Source organism: Cucumis melo, chromosome 12 (genome assembly GCF_025177605.1).
Source record: "Cucumis melo cultivar AY chromosome 12, USDA_Cmelo_AY_1.0, whole genome shotgun sequence".
In the NCBI taxonomy this organism is placed as follows: Eukaryota; Viridiplantae; Streptophyta; class Magnoliopsida; order Cucurbitales; family Cucurbitaceae; genus Cucumis; species Cucumis melo.
Window position 1 is genome coordinate 6084270 of NC_066868.1, and position 15615 is coordinate 6099884.

Here is a 15615-nt window from a genome sequence, read left to right on the forward strand (position 1 = left end):
AAAACTACTACATAACTTCAATAATCATATACCAAAAATTCTCTAAGTTCAAATCTCTTTCCCCACATTCTAACACAATATTTTAAAAATGATGTAACTACAAATACAAACATGAAACCAAATTCCCACAACCAATATAGTACATAAACATCACAAAACAACAAACCATATATGTAATCTGATTTAAAAGGGCTGGCTGGAATTTAACTGCAAAGCTTAAACAGAGTATATCATATATAATCTGATTTAAAGGGGCTGGCTGGAACACTAATTTTCCACTTAGTCAATGATGTAATGTTAGTTTTTTATGTATATATTAATATAACAAGCATAAAGTTGAGGGGAACTCGAGCTTCCTTGAGTTGGACCTATGCTAAGGTTGTTGGTGTTTCTCATTCCCGTCTTCTTAATTTAATATTGAGACGAGATTCTTTATAAGATCTAATTTTTTCAGCTGCTCGGCGTAATGGCCTTCCAATTGAAGTTCTTTGCAAAGCTGAAGCTTCTTCAATTCTGGGAGAGGATAGTGAGTTCTTTTCTTTTTCACCAGCAACAAGTTTTATGTCCTCTATTTCGAACAACTTCTCTTCAAGGTCTCTCACTTGATGTCTAAATCTACTAGAGTGCCTTCTTACAAAATGCCTGAAAATAGATAAATATGTAAACCAAATAGTTGAAAACCGCTCTTGATTTTCTGTTTGTTAATCATTTGGTTTTTCAAAATTCTAACTTGTTTTCTCACCTTTACTTAACAGATGAATTATTAGTCGAATTCTTGAAACAAAAACAAGTTCTTAGAGACTATCTTTTCGAGAAAAAAGAAATAATGGTATTTATTTTATGTAATGGCAGGAGGGTGCATCCTTGAATCATAGGATCGTGCGTTCGAGCTAAGTTTAAAACTTGTGTGTTTTAAAAAAGTTTTATAGAACCAAGAGCTAAGGCCCTGTTTAGTGGCCATTTGATTTTTGAAAAGTAAGCATATTTCCTAATGGTTTTGATCTTTTTGGAGTAAAAGAGCTGAATTCTTAGCCAATTCAAAAAACAAGCAAGTTTTTAATACTACTTTTTTTAGTTTTTTAATTTTTTGGAAACATCGAGAGAAAGTATACTAAGCAAGAAGTTAGAGATGGAAGAGGTATTTGTAAAACTAAAAACTAAAAACCAAATGCTTATCAAACAAGACCTAAATGTTATCAGACATGTAAAAATTGGAGGGATGATGCATGAATATGGTTATGTATATAAACGTGTGCAGGACTGACTAATACCTCTTGTTCACAACTTTCTGTTTATCAACCACTGTTGAGTATGAAGTTGAAGGGCTCATAGCTGCATTTGTCAAAGTGTCATTAGTTTTCAACCAAAAAAATAAGCAACTAAGATAAGAAGAAGAATAAACAGAGAAAGGGAGTGATAGTAAATATAGTGTCAATATCTCATCAGTCTCAATAAAATAAATGTGTAAAATCAGAGTAATATGATGCTTCTGAGAGCAAGACAAAAAGGAGTTAAGAAGTGTTTTGATGAGTTGTATGAGAAAGGATTCATGGAGAAGCACTTTATCAAAAGCAATTTCAGAAAAGTAAACTTAAGATCAAATAATTTCTTGTGGAAAAATTTTGCCCATTGGGTAATATTGTTATCAAAGTACTATAATTCCAAATTCAAACCCTAATCCCCTAAACCTTAAAGTATTGGAATCAAAGTTACCAATTCTCGGTCCCAAAATAACACACCCTTTATACATTTTCTATATATCATTTCATGAAAACTTACATTGACTTCTAGTTCTTCCAGGAGGCTTTATATTTCCATTGCAAGATTTGGTGTCAGCATTAACAATTGCAAGTGAAGGTTTCCCTGTTGCCCTCTCTCCTTCCTGAAGGCAGGAAAATAGGTGAAGTTATCTAAAATATGTGTGAGCAAAGTGTGAGGATTAAGCACAATAATAAATCAGATACCCGAAAAAGAAAAATCACCAATTTACCTGCCATTCAGAATTTCTATTATTCATCTCTGATTTACCCTGTGAGAATATAAAGTCATCGTTCATCAATGAGAATTGATTCAGTATTTTTCATGAAACTAGCTTATCTAAATTGTTTAAACTTTGATCTCCCCTCAAAGGTTAGTTGGTTCTTGTTTGTAAAAAAGTGTTGTTATTGTACATATAGCTGCTAGAATGTCTTATTTGTGCTGAATGTGCAGATGACCATTAATAATTAGAATCTTTTCTACCAATCTATAAGAATGCATTGTAAGAACTTATTTATTTCTATTCTTGGTTTGTAAGCTCTTCCTAGTTCATTATTTTCCCCATGATCAAATTACAAATTTAGTCAGCAAATTTGGATAATAATTTTATTTTGGGTAGATTTGGACTCGAGAAGAATCAGATTCTGACTGAGACAAAAGATAAAATCTTGAGCTGAGGCCCCTGAGGAGTTACCCACCCTTGACTCACGATGAAGCTGAGGGAAACCTTTTGGCTCAAGAGTATATCAAAAGAGGAGAGGGAAAACCTGTGGTTAACTGGCCTGTGTATACATCATTATAACTAGAGAAGAAATAAGCTCATTCTCATCTCTAAAATCTTTAACTATGGCCTCTTATGCATTGAACGTGTGTTGTGCCAAGAGAAGCACTAGTGCATAGATTCTCCTTGTTTCATGTCTTCACTAAATTAAAAATTCACTATTGCTATCATGTGAAGGTTAGGTACAACCCTATTCGGATTTTGGCATTATATTGTTCTAAACATTGGATTTTGATTCTACCTAATATTTATCATTAGAACGCAGAAAGATTGGGAACTAAGTAAATTAAATGTCCCTAATAGTAAGAGTCTTGAGATAATACCACCTCTACAGTCAAACACTTTGCCCTTAGCAAAGCCTCCTTGCATTCAACCTCATGCTCCAGTGATTTTATCTACAACACATCAGTAACAAATTATTGAGCATGCATCACATATAAATAAATGCATTATGCACCAAGAAATCAGTTCAAGACATTTTGAAACTTACTCTCTTTCTCCCTAAATTGATTTCCTGCAAAAGGAAAGCAGGTTATAATTAAATAATGATTAATAACACTCATCAGAGGAATAACTAGAATTGTATAAGATCTTACTGCTAAAAAGCGACTGTTTGATTGAGCAAGATGCCAATTCTGAAGCTGCAGTTTCTGAATGCTTGCCCTAAGTTTCTCCAACTCAGCTTCACTCAGCTCAATTATTTTACTGTTGAATCGTTTAGGAAATTCTTTTTCAAGTTTCTGTTTTGATGGAAACTTCAAGTAGAAAAAAAAAAAAAAAGGTTGGGAGCAATACTTAGGCTAAACTAAGTTTAGTTCCTTAGAGCTTGTTTCCGGATTTTAGTCGTTTTTTAAAATTATTGTGCAATCTCAAGTATAGTTTTCAATTTTTTCATAAAAAAATTATTTGAATTCTTAGTCAAAATAGTTACCAAACGAAAATTTACACAAAAAGGAAAATACAAAACCCTTCGAAAAGATAAACTTTTATTAATCATTTGAATTCTTAATCAAAATAGTTACCAAATCCTTTGAATTTACACAAAAAGAATCATTTGAACTTTTAGTCAAAATACTTATTGTCTGGGATTGAGAGAGATGAATGACCAAGACGACAATGGGCATCAAAAGGAGAAACAATTCCAGAACAAGGAATAGTTGTTAATGTCGAGACTAGGTGATCAAAACTGTAAAGTCCTCAAGATTCATGTCCTTTCTCAATAATCTTCTTTGTTACAAGATCCTAATACAAACAATAGCTAGGATAGAATGAGACACAACAATTAAGGTCACGAGTGATTTAACTAATAAAGATCAAGTTAAACAATTCAATAACAGAAGACTTTGATTCATCTGCTAGGGTAACACTGATGTAGATGACAAAGTTGTAGAAAGTAATCTGAGATTACTTGTCATATGAGCAGTAGCACCAGAGTCGATGACCCATTGTGTAAAGGAGGAAAAGAGACAATGATTCATGTTACTTGAATTAGTAATGGTTGTAATAGGGACACATGCTATAATGAAGGAAATGCTTTCGATGAGTTTTGGTACTTTTGAGACTTAGTAGACAAACCATGTCTAGGAAATTCGAGCATGTCATGTTAGATTTCGGTCCGCCATTTATATCATGTCTGCCCCTGTTTATTTTGAACTTCAGTCCCATATCCTGCACCAGTTTGACATTTTAGTGCAGTTAGTTGATCTCTCCCTTGTTGGGCTTTTAGATTTGGGTTTGGGGATGTCCTAGATAGAGTCAACAATCTATCCTTTTCCGTGGACTTTTATGTAATTAATGTGAATGTTGATTATTTCTCATTTAATTTATTTGTGTTGTTAGGTAGACTCTTTTTTAAGACAACAAAAACTATAATTGATGTGGACAAAGGGTTACGAACACTTCACCATAACAATATTGTTGAGTCATTTTATATCTCTCACACAACTACTGTTAATCTTTCTTGTTCAAGGTTTTTCAAGATAGTAGCCCACCTCCTAAGTTGGGTGTGGAGGTTCGAGATTTGGTACCTCATGATAACTATGGTTGATGAAGTCAAGCATGGTTAAGCAATCGACCCTTAAAAAATGGCTTCCTGGAGGGAGCCACACGACAAATTTACTACTTTCTTAGACTAGGTTAGGTTAGGAGTATTTTAAATTAATTTAGGATTCATAGACTAATGAAGCCATTTTCCCCCAATATTCAATTTTAGAGATTTCAAGCCACAAAGTTTTTACTTTGGTAAATTATTGATTAATAGTTATCTCCCAGCAATTAACAGGAGCTCATTATTTAGAAACTGCAATCTTGTATCATTTTTCTGTAAGGAAAGTGAGGTGAACGTGTCTCATGCATTTTTTGGCGTCTCCAAAATACTAACATGCTCCAACATTTCATCATCAACTTTAGTTTGTTTTAATTGGAAACATTTTATTTCTTCAAAGCAATAGCATCCTCAGGTGGATTGACTTTATTGCCTCCTACAGCATCCACAAATCTTCGCGTTGGAGGTATTGACCACCAATGCATGTGGACCGAGTTTCATAATTCTGAATGTTGAGCTTTTTTATCCTCAAACAACTTGAGGGTCTTCCATCATCGTGTAGTGATGAATTCAATCAACTAGTAGCTTTCTTCCAGACAATAAGCTTTACAATCTCAGACTGTACTCGATCTTCAAAAGCTTCAACATGCAAACTAAGTTAACATGACTCTGATACCACTTGTTGAAGAAATTTTCACAAAAGAAAGAGAGACAATCTCTTTGAAGAAAGAAAACTCTTATTAAGAACGAAGATAGACACTTTGAAGAGAGTACACTTTTACTCTCAAGATACTCATTCACTTTTCTTTCAAAGTTTCTCTCTAGCTCTCATGCTTTCTTTCTTCCTTTGCTTTGCTTGCTTACTTGGTTTACAAATGAAGGCATACCCCTATTTATAATAATGTGAGATCCTTAGAGCCTAAGCAAATGGATCTCTCTAGATTGATCTTGGCTCATAAATATCTAGATATTTTTGGTTCTCTTATCTAAAGGAATTCTTTTGGGAGCCTAAAGAAAGGTTAGAATGTTTCTAGATTTTTCTTTTGAGATATTTATTTACATACTTCAAAATAATTCTAGAGATATCTAATTTACACACCAATATCATATTGTAGATACTTCAAGAACCTATTAAACTATTTGGTGTTGCAATATTAGTTAAACTTCCTTTTTGCAAGCAACCCTTTAATAGGGCGTGACTTGTTAAAATACATTGCAATACTAACTAGTCTACAAAAGTCTTAAAGTATCCGCAATAGATCATTAGTGTGTAAATTAATTTTATCTAGAATTATGTTGAAGATGTTAACAAATATCTAAAAGCAAAAAAAATTTAGAAATATCATAGGTTTTCTTTAAGTTAAGAAATTATAGAATTCCTTTAGAAAATATCACAGCAAGAAATATTTAGAATAGTTAGAAGTCTAGAGAGATTCTTTTACTTAGGGTTCAAGTATTTCACACCTATAAATAGGGGGTTGTGTCTTCATTTGTGAACCAAACAAGCAAAGAGAAAGAAAGGAAGCAAGAGAGTTATAAAAAAACTTTGATGAGTAAAAAGCGAGTGAGCGTCTAAGAGAGAGAAAAAAAAGTATCCACTCCAAAGTGTACATATTTGTTCTTTCTTAAGAAAAGTTTTATTTCTTCAAAAATATTATCTATCTTTCTTTTGTGCCAATTTCTTCAACAAGGGATGTCAAAGGCAAGTTAGCTTAGCTTGTCGTGTTGAAGCTTTTCAAGATTGAGTTAGTCGTTTAGGACTGTAAAGCTTGTTGTCTGGGACACAGCTACTCATGGAGTGCATTCATCGTTGCATGGGGAGACCCTTCCAATTGTTGGAGGAATCAAGAAGATCAACACTTCGCATTACAAAACATGGTCCACATGCATGAAGTCATATCTCCGAGATTAAGACTTGTAGTATGTTGTAGGAGGCAATGAAGTTAATCCACCTAAGGATGCTATTCCTTTGAAGAAATGGAATATCAAGGCAGATAAAGCCAACTTGCAATTAAAATTATAGTTGAGGAAGATGTTAGAGCACATCAGTATTATGGGAACGACCAAGAAAGCATTTGGCACGTTTGCCTCACTTTTCTAAAAGAAAATGATACAAGATTGCATTTTCTAGGGAATGAGCTCATGTCAATTGCTTAGAGGGAGATGACTATTAACAAATACTTCATCAAGATAAAAATTTTATGCTATGAAATGTCTAAATTATATTCTATTTATGCTATGTTAGAATCAAGAATGAGGTGAATTATTATCCATGGTCTTAAACCTGAATATAGAAGCTTTATTGTTGCTATCCAAGGTTGGATAATCCAATCTTCTTTGATTAACCTAGAAAATATACTTGCCAGTCAAGAAGCATTGGCTAAGCAAATGTCAAAGATCTCAATAAAGAGAAATAATGAAGAGGTGTTCTTTAGTGACCAAAGAAAATGTCATTCAAAAATATATCAAAAGAAAGTAGGATTGAAAGGAGATAAAGAGAATTCCAAATGCTCTCAAATAGGATGAGCTAGTAAAAATGATCGACAACACAGCCATAGAAAAAGGGTCAATGCTAATTGTGGAAAGATAGGTCACTATACAAGAGAATGGTCAAAAGAAAAAGACAGCAAAAAGTAACGCAGTCACCTCCAGGTTCAGAGAATTAATGAAGAAGAATGAGATGCAAATGCATGGTTTGCAACAATGGATTCCAAACCCCAGTCAACATCTAATGTGGTGAAGAACAAAACATTGGCTCTTCATGCAAAAGAGGTCAATTATGAAAATGATTGCATTGTTGATTCAGGCTACTCTAATCACATGATATGATATAAAAGAAAGTTGCAAAACACATCAGAGTACAAAGGAAGTCGAGTTGTTGCGACGATAAACAACTCGAAGTTGTCAATAGCCCACATTAGCAAAACTATGATAACATTCACTCCAATTCTAATCAAGTGAAACTGAATAACGTATTTTATGTGCATGGAATAAAGAAGAATTTGGTGTTTGTATTTCAGATATCAGTAGGCAACATTGTGGTGTTGTGTTTGAACCTCATGGTGTTAATGTGTACTAAGATCTCAATGACATCGAGACATCATTAATGGAGGGACAAGGTATGGACTTCATCTACCTTATGACAATTGAGGATGTCTATGTTGATAAGCAAAAGCACGTAAGGACAGAGTTCACTGATTTTGTTACATTTGGTGAACCACCGTCATGGCAACCAGTTTGGGATGATCTTAGGTATATAAGTGAGGACAACTATCTCCATTGGTATAAGACCTTTTTGGGATGGTACCAAAAACAAAGCCATGAGGGTGTATACCCAAAGTAGAGAATATCATACATTACAGAGATATTTAGGAGGTTTGTTTCCTAACAAGCGATATCAGAACCATGTCTCTAACTTAATCATGCTAGTATGATTCTCAAGTGTCGAACAAAGATGTAGTAGAGCCTCAAAGGCCTCAAAAGTACCTCATGTGTATAAGTGAGGACAACTATCTCTATTGGACAATATCATACCATTGGAGAGATATCTGAGGGGTTTGTTGTCCTAAAAGGCTAAATAAAAAAAGACACCCAAGGATGAGAGGTCTTTCCAAGAAATATCAAAATAAGAGATGACCAATGGCAACACCAGCAGAAAGAGAAGAAAATCTTTTAAAAGAGGAAAAAGAACAAGAAGAAGAGTAGACACCGAGTCATGGTCCACATGATCAAGGACTACAAATATGAAGATCAACCTGTAACGCCCTAAGTTAAGGTAATTTATTTTAACTATCTTAAGTTTAATTATAATTAGTGTTGGAATTAATTTGGGTGCTAATGGAATTTTGATTAAAGTTTTTTGTTTAATGAGATTTGTATTTGGGAGAAATTTGCTTAATTATATGTGATTATGTAATTAATTAATTTTGAAGTTGGAATAATTATATTATGTAGATAATATGGTTATGTAAGGATATTTGTTTTGGAGAAAAATATTTTGTGGAGAGAGAGAAAGAAATTTAAAAAATAATTATATAATGGAAAATATAATTATTTAATGGAAAATATAATTATTATTTAGTAAAAGATAATTATGATATTTTATTTGGAGAAAGGTTGATGTGATTGGTGAAATTATTGGTTTAAAAAGGGAGTTTTGGTGGGTTTTAAATGAAGAGAGAGAAGATTTGATTGTTTTGGAATAAAATAAGGAATAGGAAAAAGGGGAAATAATAATAATTGTATTATTATTATTTTGGGTTAAATAGGGTCAACACTATTCATCATCTTTCCCAAATAAACCCTAATCCCGAACTCCTCAAATCCTAGTCGCCATCTAACCAAGAAGCCATAGTTATAGCCGCCGCAGCCGACTTGTTCGCCGATTGCCGCAAGGAGCATCGAGCCGACTGATCGTCCTTTGCACTGCATGTTTCTGGCCAGTCGATCGGCCGACCTGACTCGAGCATCCGCACGTCACGACCATTTACGCTGCATCGTCGTTCACCGTGCAGCAACTTCGTTAACCCACTGTTCGCGCAACGTGGTTGTTCGCCCTGTAGCAGCGCCGTTAACGGGCCATCATCGATCGACGATCGTCGCGTAGCCGACCTGCCTCCATCAATCACCCCGATCATTTGAGTCGTGCCTCACAACTATCGAGCCGTCCTCCCAGTCGCATCCGAGCCACGCGCATGCTTGCGAGCCGCGCTCCCCAACTGCCGAGCTGTCTTTCCCTTCAGTTGTCCGCAAGCCGCGAGCCGTGAGCCGCATGCGAGTCCTTAGCCAAGCCACCCTCTTGCGTCCAAGCCGCGTACCTACGTCAGCCGCCCCTACCCACGCCGTTTTCAAAGCCTTAGCCGAGCTACTTATTGGATTTAATTGACTAGAGTTGACTGAAAATTGAGCTGGGAATTTGTCCAACTAAGTCTAAATCGATTTCGACCTCGATTTTGGGTAAGTTAAATCAACTGAATTTTGGGTCTTAAATTAATTGCAAATTGAGTTGTTTTCTTAGCATTTTATCCTTAATGTTTAGGATTTTTCTTGAAAAGCTTGATCTAGCTGTCATGATTTTTATTCTTTGGATTAAGCTAATCTCCAGGTAAGAGATTCTACTACTAGAGCTTCGAACTAAATTTAAGAGACTACATGTATTTATGGTTATGCATGGATGATAGCTAATTTGCATAACACGAGGTTATTTATGATGATTGGTATTGTAATGATAATTGATGCTGAAGATTGAAGTTATGATATGACTAGTAGTACGTTGGTTAGGAAGACTGCGTTATGTTTATGATTAAGATATTTGGATAAGTATGTTATGATTGTTATGTTATGCCATATTTATGATAATGTTATGACACGCTACATGCTATGGATAGGGTGTGCTAGGGTGTGCTAGGGTGTGCTGTTAGCTTCATCTATTAGAGTCGTACCCATATGGGTGTCCCTCGGGATCACCACCTTTTTATGACTGCGTAGTCCGACGGGATCATCAGTCTAGTATGACATTAACATTAACATAGACATGATTATGAGTGATTCGACGGGGTCACTCACAACCCGATTGTCTTAGTGTTTCCTTCAGGTACACTGCATATTAGTTTGTCCTAGGTGTTCCTTTGAGTCACCGAAGACCAGATATGTTCCTACGGGATTACAGATTATACGTGTTCGGGAACGTGCCAGTTCAGGGGTACCACTTTACAGGACTAAATTAGCAGGCACCTGGCGGGACTAGTAGTGGGTCCCTTACTGAGTATATATTTTATACTCACTCTTTCTTGTTTAAATTTTTCAAGCAGAGATAGAGGTAAGAGCAAAGGCAAGTTGGCGACTGACAAGAAGTGTCGTGGCGAGCCATAGAGATCATTTTGCTTCCGCTTTATGTCATTGTTCGGATTCCAGTATTTGCATTTTTATTTTATTCTCTTATTTTTAGGTTATTTCTTTAAAACTAGATAGGGCCCGAGTTAGGATTTTATTTTTAAACTTATTTCCATATACCTTTGTTTATGCTTTTAATGAGAAATTCGAGGTTTTGTTTTATTTTTCTATTTTAAATTTATAAATTTTATTTATCTTTTAAATTAGTAATGACTTTGACTTAGTATAAGAAGTTGGTTCGTTACACAACCAGAGAAAGCTCCAAAAATGTCATAGAATGACCTAAGAAATGGGCACATTGAGAAGGACTACAGTTATGAAGATCAACCAGAGAAAGGTCCAAAAATGTCAAAGAATATCCAATGGAGAAAGGTCCTAGAAGAAGAAATGGACGCATTGAGAAGACATAGACGTTAGGAGAAAGAGCCAGATGACTAAGTGCATCCACGCATGCAAAGTTACATCAACAACTCAAGATGATGGAAAGAGCTAAAATAGTTAGTGTGGAGGGAGAGTGTAAAAATATGTTATTAGTGTGTGAAAAATCTAGAAATATCATAGATTTTCTTTATGTTAAGGAATTTAACAATTCCTTTAGAAAAGATCAATATAAGAAATATCCAAAACAGTTAAAATTCTAAAGAGATCTTTTTACTTGAGCTCTAAGGATCTCACACTTATAAATAGTAGGTGTGTCTTCCTTTGTGAACCAAGCAAGCAAAAAAGAAAGAAAGCAAGAGAGAGTTAGAGAAATATTTTGAGTGAAAAGCAAGTGAGTGTCTTGAGGGAGTGAAAGAATATTCCCTCCAAAGTATCCATTTTTGTTCTTTCTCAATAAAAGTTTCATTTTACAAAGAAATTATCTCTCTTCCTTTTGTGCAAATTTCTTCAACAAGACTAACTATTATCTAAAATTCTTACGTCTGGACAAGAAATCAAACTAAAAAGTGAATTCAAAACGATACAACACCTAGAGAGTAGACTAGTCATACTAATAAGGTGGTTTTGCAACAGATAAAAATCAATGAGATTGATGGTAAAATACATCTTAAACTAAATATTTTGGCCAAGAACCCTCAATGTTGTTAGCGTACCCCCTCTTTGTGCTATTCATTTCTAATATTTTAGTGACATAGTAACTGGAATAGTGAGTGAGCATAATTTGGGGCACTAACAGTACACAAAGTATAATAAAATAAGGAAAAACAATCCAAACATTTGAATGTAATAACAAATGATTACATTTCATACTAAATTGTTAAAGGCCCCATTTGAATTTTAGTTTTTGAATCTCGAAATTAAGTCTACCCAAACATCCCTACACCTCCTAGCTTGGTTGCTTTGTTCTTATTTTCTATCAATGTTTTCAAAAGCCAAAAGTTAAAGTTTAAATTCCAACAAAATATGGTTTTTGTTTACGTAATTTGGCTAAGAATTTAATTCTGAAAGCAAGAATTTTCTTAGACTTTCTTAGACTTTAAATCAAACATTCTAGGAAGGAGGAAAAACAGGCAAATGATGAAATTTCAAAGATTTCAAAGATCAAATTTAAAATTTAACCCAATATTAAATACCCTCTTCGAACCTACGAAATTAAGAAGCAGTGAAATAAGTAATGTAAAGAAAATTTATTCAAGACTATAAAATATGAAACAGAATAGCAAAATCTAGAAGGATACTTCCTCTCCATAATAAGTTTCATAAGACCCATATTTTCCTGTTCCACAAATTAAAATAAAACCCAACAAATATCTCAGAAACAACAACTTGAAATTAAATAAACAAGAAAACAACATTTAATTTAAAAATCTGAAAGAAGATGTAAGAAGAAACAAGATACTTACCTCCACTAGCTGATCGATAACGCTCTTCCTCGTTTGCGAAGCTTTGAAAGAGTTTTCATCTTCAAGGTGAGCTCTCATTGTTTTTGAATTCGTAATATCTGCAAGTTTGTTTCTCATTTTGCTTCCAATGGAAGATGTTTTCGCCATTGCAAACCAAGAAATTTTGGCAACAAATTGGGGAGGTTTTTAGAGTTTATGATGAGAAAAAATTTTGGTTCTAAAGAGATATGAAAAGCCATAAATACAGAGAATTAAAGTTCGAAGGGAATAAAGGAAAAAGAAGATGTGATAAAGAGTTTAAACTAAAGACGAAGCTGAAGAAGAAGGGAGATTCGGGAGAACAACGGCTTTCCGAACCAAAAAGTTAAACGACACCTAATTTTGAACTTCTCCGAACCAATATTTAAGCGTTAAATTCAGAACCTTTCCTGAAATTGAGGGGTTTTTATTTATTATTGTTATTTTTTTTCTTCAAATGATCTAGTTTTTTTTTTTTTTTTCAAATATTGAAAAATTAGCTAAAATATCAATAGTAAAATTTGTTTTTACATCAGAGATTTGTTCAAGTGCCAGCAGGACAAAAAAGAGTAAGTACGAGTGTGATATCTAACCACACACACTCTGACGATCAAGTCAATCTAGTGTTTCAAAGTAGCTAGTGTAACGCCCCAACAATTTAGATTTTTTATTTGATTATTTTAAGTGTGGTTATTGAAATTTTGAATTTACTTGAGGAGACTTGATTAATTATGCTTGATTTTGTGATTTACTAAGTTTTGAGGATTATATTTATTTTGTTTGGAGGATAAAATATTGGTAAAGTTATATGTGGAAAATAAAGATATTTGGGTTGAGGAGAGAGATTGAATTTCTTTTTATTTTATTAAAGGTAATGGTGAGATATTATTTGGAAAAAGGAAGAGAAAGAGAAGGGATTGAGGTGATTGGTTGAAATTAAACGAGGGAGACTTTGATGGGTTTAAAGGAAGAGAGAGAGTGAGACTTTTGGGGAAGAGAAAAGATAATAATGATGATAAAGGGTTATTATTATTGCATTAAATAGCACCATTCATCTTCCTCTTCAACCAACCAAAAAGAAAAAAAAGACAAAAACCCTAGATCTAAAGCGTCGCCGCCGTCCCTCCCTTCTCCGCCAATCGCCGCCGTCGACCGGTTGTCACAGATCAGCCGAGCAGTCGCCCTCAATCGAACGTCTCTTCAGCCGACGACCTTCGCGGATCGGAAGCCGACCCTCATCTCGCCAGCAGATTCCGTCCGCCAGCTGCCGCCGCAAAACCAGCCGCCCGATCAGCCACACCGCCACACGTCGGTCGTCGAAGCGGCGGAGCCCCGTCGCGCCGCGCCCCCCCCGTAATTCGAGTCGCACAGCTGTACCCGGCAACGTCCCCGCTCCGCATAAACCCGAGCGACCCGCATCCTCCCGCGTCCAGCCGCGTCCAGCCGTCGGTCGAGCCGCGTCCAGCCGCTCGCCGAGCCGCGTCTAGCCGCTCGCCGAGCCGCGTCTAGCCGCTAACCGAGCCGCGTCCAGCCGCTAGCCGAGCCGCATTCATCTGCTAGCCGAGCCGCATCCATTCGCACCGAGCGCCTGCGCCCGAGCCGAGCAGCGCCTGAGCTGAGCCGCGCTGCGACTCCAGCCATCAAGCCGAGCCGACTCCAGCTTTCAAGCCGAGCCGACTCCAGCCTTCAAGCCGAGCTGACTCCAGCCTTCAAGTCGAGCCAATTCCTACTTTTCTAGTCGAGCCGTTTTACCTGTCCTTGAGCCGTCAGCCTGCTCCGGTCCCTTGCACCTATTTTGGTAAGTTAATTGGGTTTTTGGCATACCTAACAAGGACTTAAGATTTTCGAATCTAAATAATTTATTGGATTAAACTGATTTATCTCTCTTACAAAGGTAGCTTGGACCAATTGGATTGTAGAGTGAAAGACTCCTCCAGTAAGGACCACCACCTTGTAACCCGACCACGCGTAAGTTATTTCAACTAAATCCTTGAGTCCTTGGTTTTTTAATGTTCAAGTTATGAAAACTATCGTTATTAAATATTTAGGACCTCGCTGCTTGGAAAGCGCATTTTCGTGCTGTTAAGACTCTTTGCGCAAATCTCCAGGTAAGAGATTTCTACTACTAGCTCTATGACTAGAATAATGAGACCGCATACATTCCTAGTTATGCACTTGAGGACTAGACTGCATAACGATATGTTAATTAATGAGGACATGATGTGACTGATGACGTGATTTGATATGATAGCATGGTTTAATGTGATGATGGCTGGTTATGGCTTTATGTTTGGATTTTGTGATGAAATGTGATATGATGATTAGACTGATATGATTTCAGGAAGATGTTATGTATATGTATGCTATGGTTAGGGTACCTGTTAGCTTAGCCTATTAGAGTCGTACCTGAATGGGTGTCCTTCGGGATCACCACCTATTTAGGACTACGTAGTCCGACGGGATCGCCAGTCTAGCATGGATATAGTTATGATTCGAGTGATTCGACGGGATCCTCGCAGCTCGATTGTCTTAGTGTTTCTCCCGGGTTCGCTAGAGACCAGTATGTCCTAGGTGCTCCCCCGGGACACCGAAGACCAGATTTCCGTTCCTATGGGAGCGCATGTTGCACGTGTTCGGGAACGTGCCAGTTATTGGGTACCATTTTCAGAACTCTAATAAGAAGTTAACAGGCACCTAGTAGGACTAGTAGTGGGTCCCTTACTGAGTATTTTATACTCACTCTTTCCATGTCACATTTTCAGGTAGAGGCAGGGGTAAGGGCAAGGGCAAGCTGGCGGGCGACCAAAAGTAACCGTGGCGAGCCATAGGGATTTCTACTTCCACTTTAAACCCCGCTTAAACATTTAGTACTTGAGTTTTTATTTTTCTTTATTTACTATTTCGTTTCTTTAAAAGTAGATAGGGCCCGAGTAGGATTTTAATATTTGTTTACATTTCGCACATTACCCTGATTTGGTTTTTATAAATAAAATTATGAGGTTTTATTCACTTTAGCCAAACTTTATGATTTCAATTATGTTGTTTACATTTAGTAATGACTTCGGCTCAGTATAAGGAGTTGGGTCGTTACAGTTGGTATCAGAGCCAGTGTTTTAGGTTCTGTAGACTGACTTACAATGTAAGTCTTTGTTTTGTTTTGGTTTTATTTTACCCTATGGCTATACGGTCCTTCGTCACTCGCCAGGTATGTCTTAAAGCTTTGCTAATGTTAAGATTATAACCTTGCCTGAATAGAATAAACATAGAAATTTGAGTGT

At 36.0% G+C, this 15615-nt stretch overlaps 1 protein-coding gene across 2 annotated transcripts; it reads right to left on the bottom strand.

The window, feature by feature from the left end:
• Window positions 1-202: 202 nt before the first annotated feature.
• On the bottom strand, window positions 203-12685 carry LOC103501433 (shugoshin-1). Of its 2 annotated transcripts, none has more exons than XM_008465016.3 (9): window positions 12320-12685; window positions 12155-12192; window positions 3136-3244; window positions 3030-3053; window positions 2866-2934; window positions 1991-2029; window positions 1780-1882; window positions 1272-1332; window positions 203-642 (listed from the first exon to the last, which is right to left on the bottom strand). In XM_008465016.3, exons 1-9 carry the CDS (start codon window positions 12464-12466, stop codon window positions 393-395), a joined length of 840 nt encoding a protein of 279 aa, XP_008463238.2. In that variant the 5' UTR covers window positions 12467-12685; the 3' UTR covers window positions 203-392. The 2 variants fall into 2 exon arrangements, with proteins under 2 accessions (XP_008463238.2, XP_008463230.2); XM_008465008.3 differs by having other exon boundaries at window positions 2863-2934; window positions 12320-12554.
• Between the last annotated feature and the right edge of the window lie 2930 nt (window positions 12686-15615).

What these genes read in the sequence shown, in the direction of transcription:
- LOC103501433 (XM_008465008.3), bottom strand. Translation starts at nt 12,466, where the DNA reads ATGGCGAAAACATCTTCCATTGGAAGCAAAATGAGAAACAAACTTGCA. An exon ending in TTATCGATCAGCTAGTGGAG is followed by an intron (nt 12,193 to 12,319) that starts GTAAGTATCTTG and finishes TTTGTGGAACAG; the next exon opens with GAAAATATGGGTCTTATGAA. An exon ending in TGGAAGAACTAGAAGTCAAT is followed by an intron (nt 1,333 to 1,779) that starts GTAAGTTTTCAT and finishes TGACAAATGCAG; the next exon opens with CTATGAGCCCTTCAACTTCA.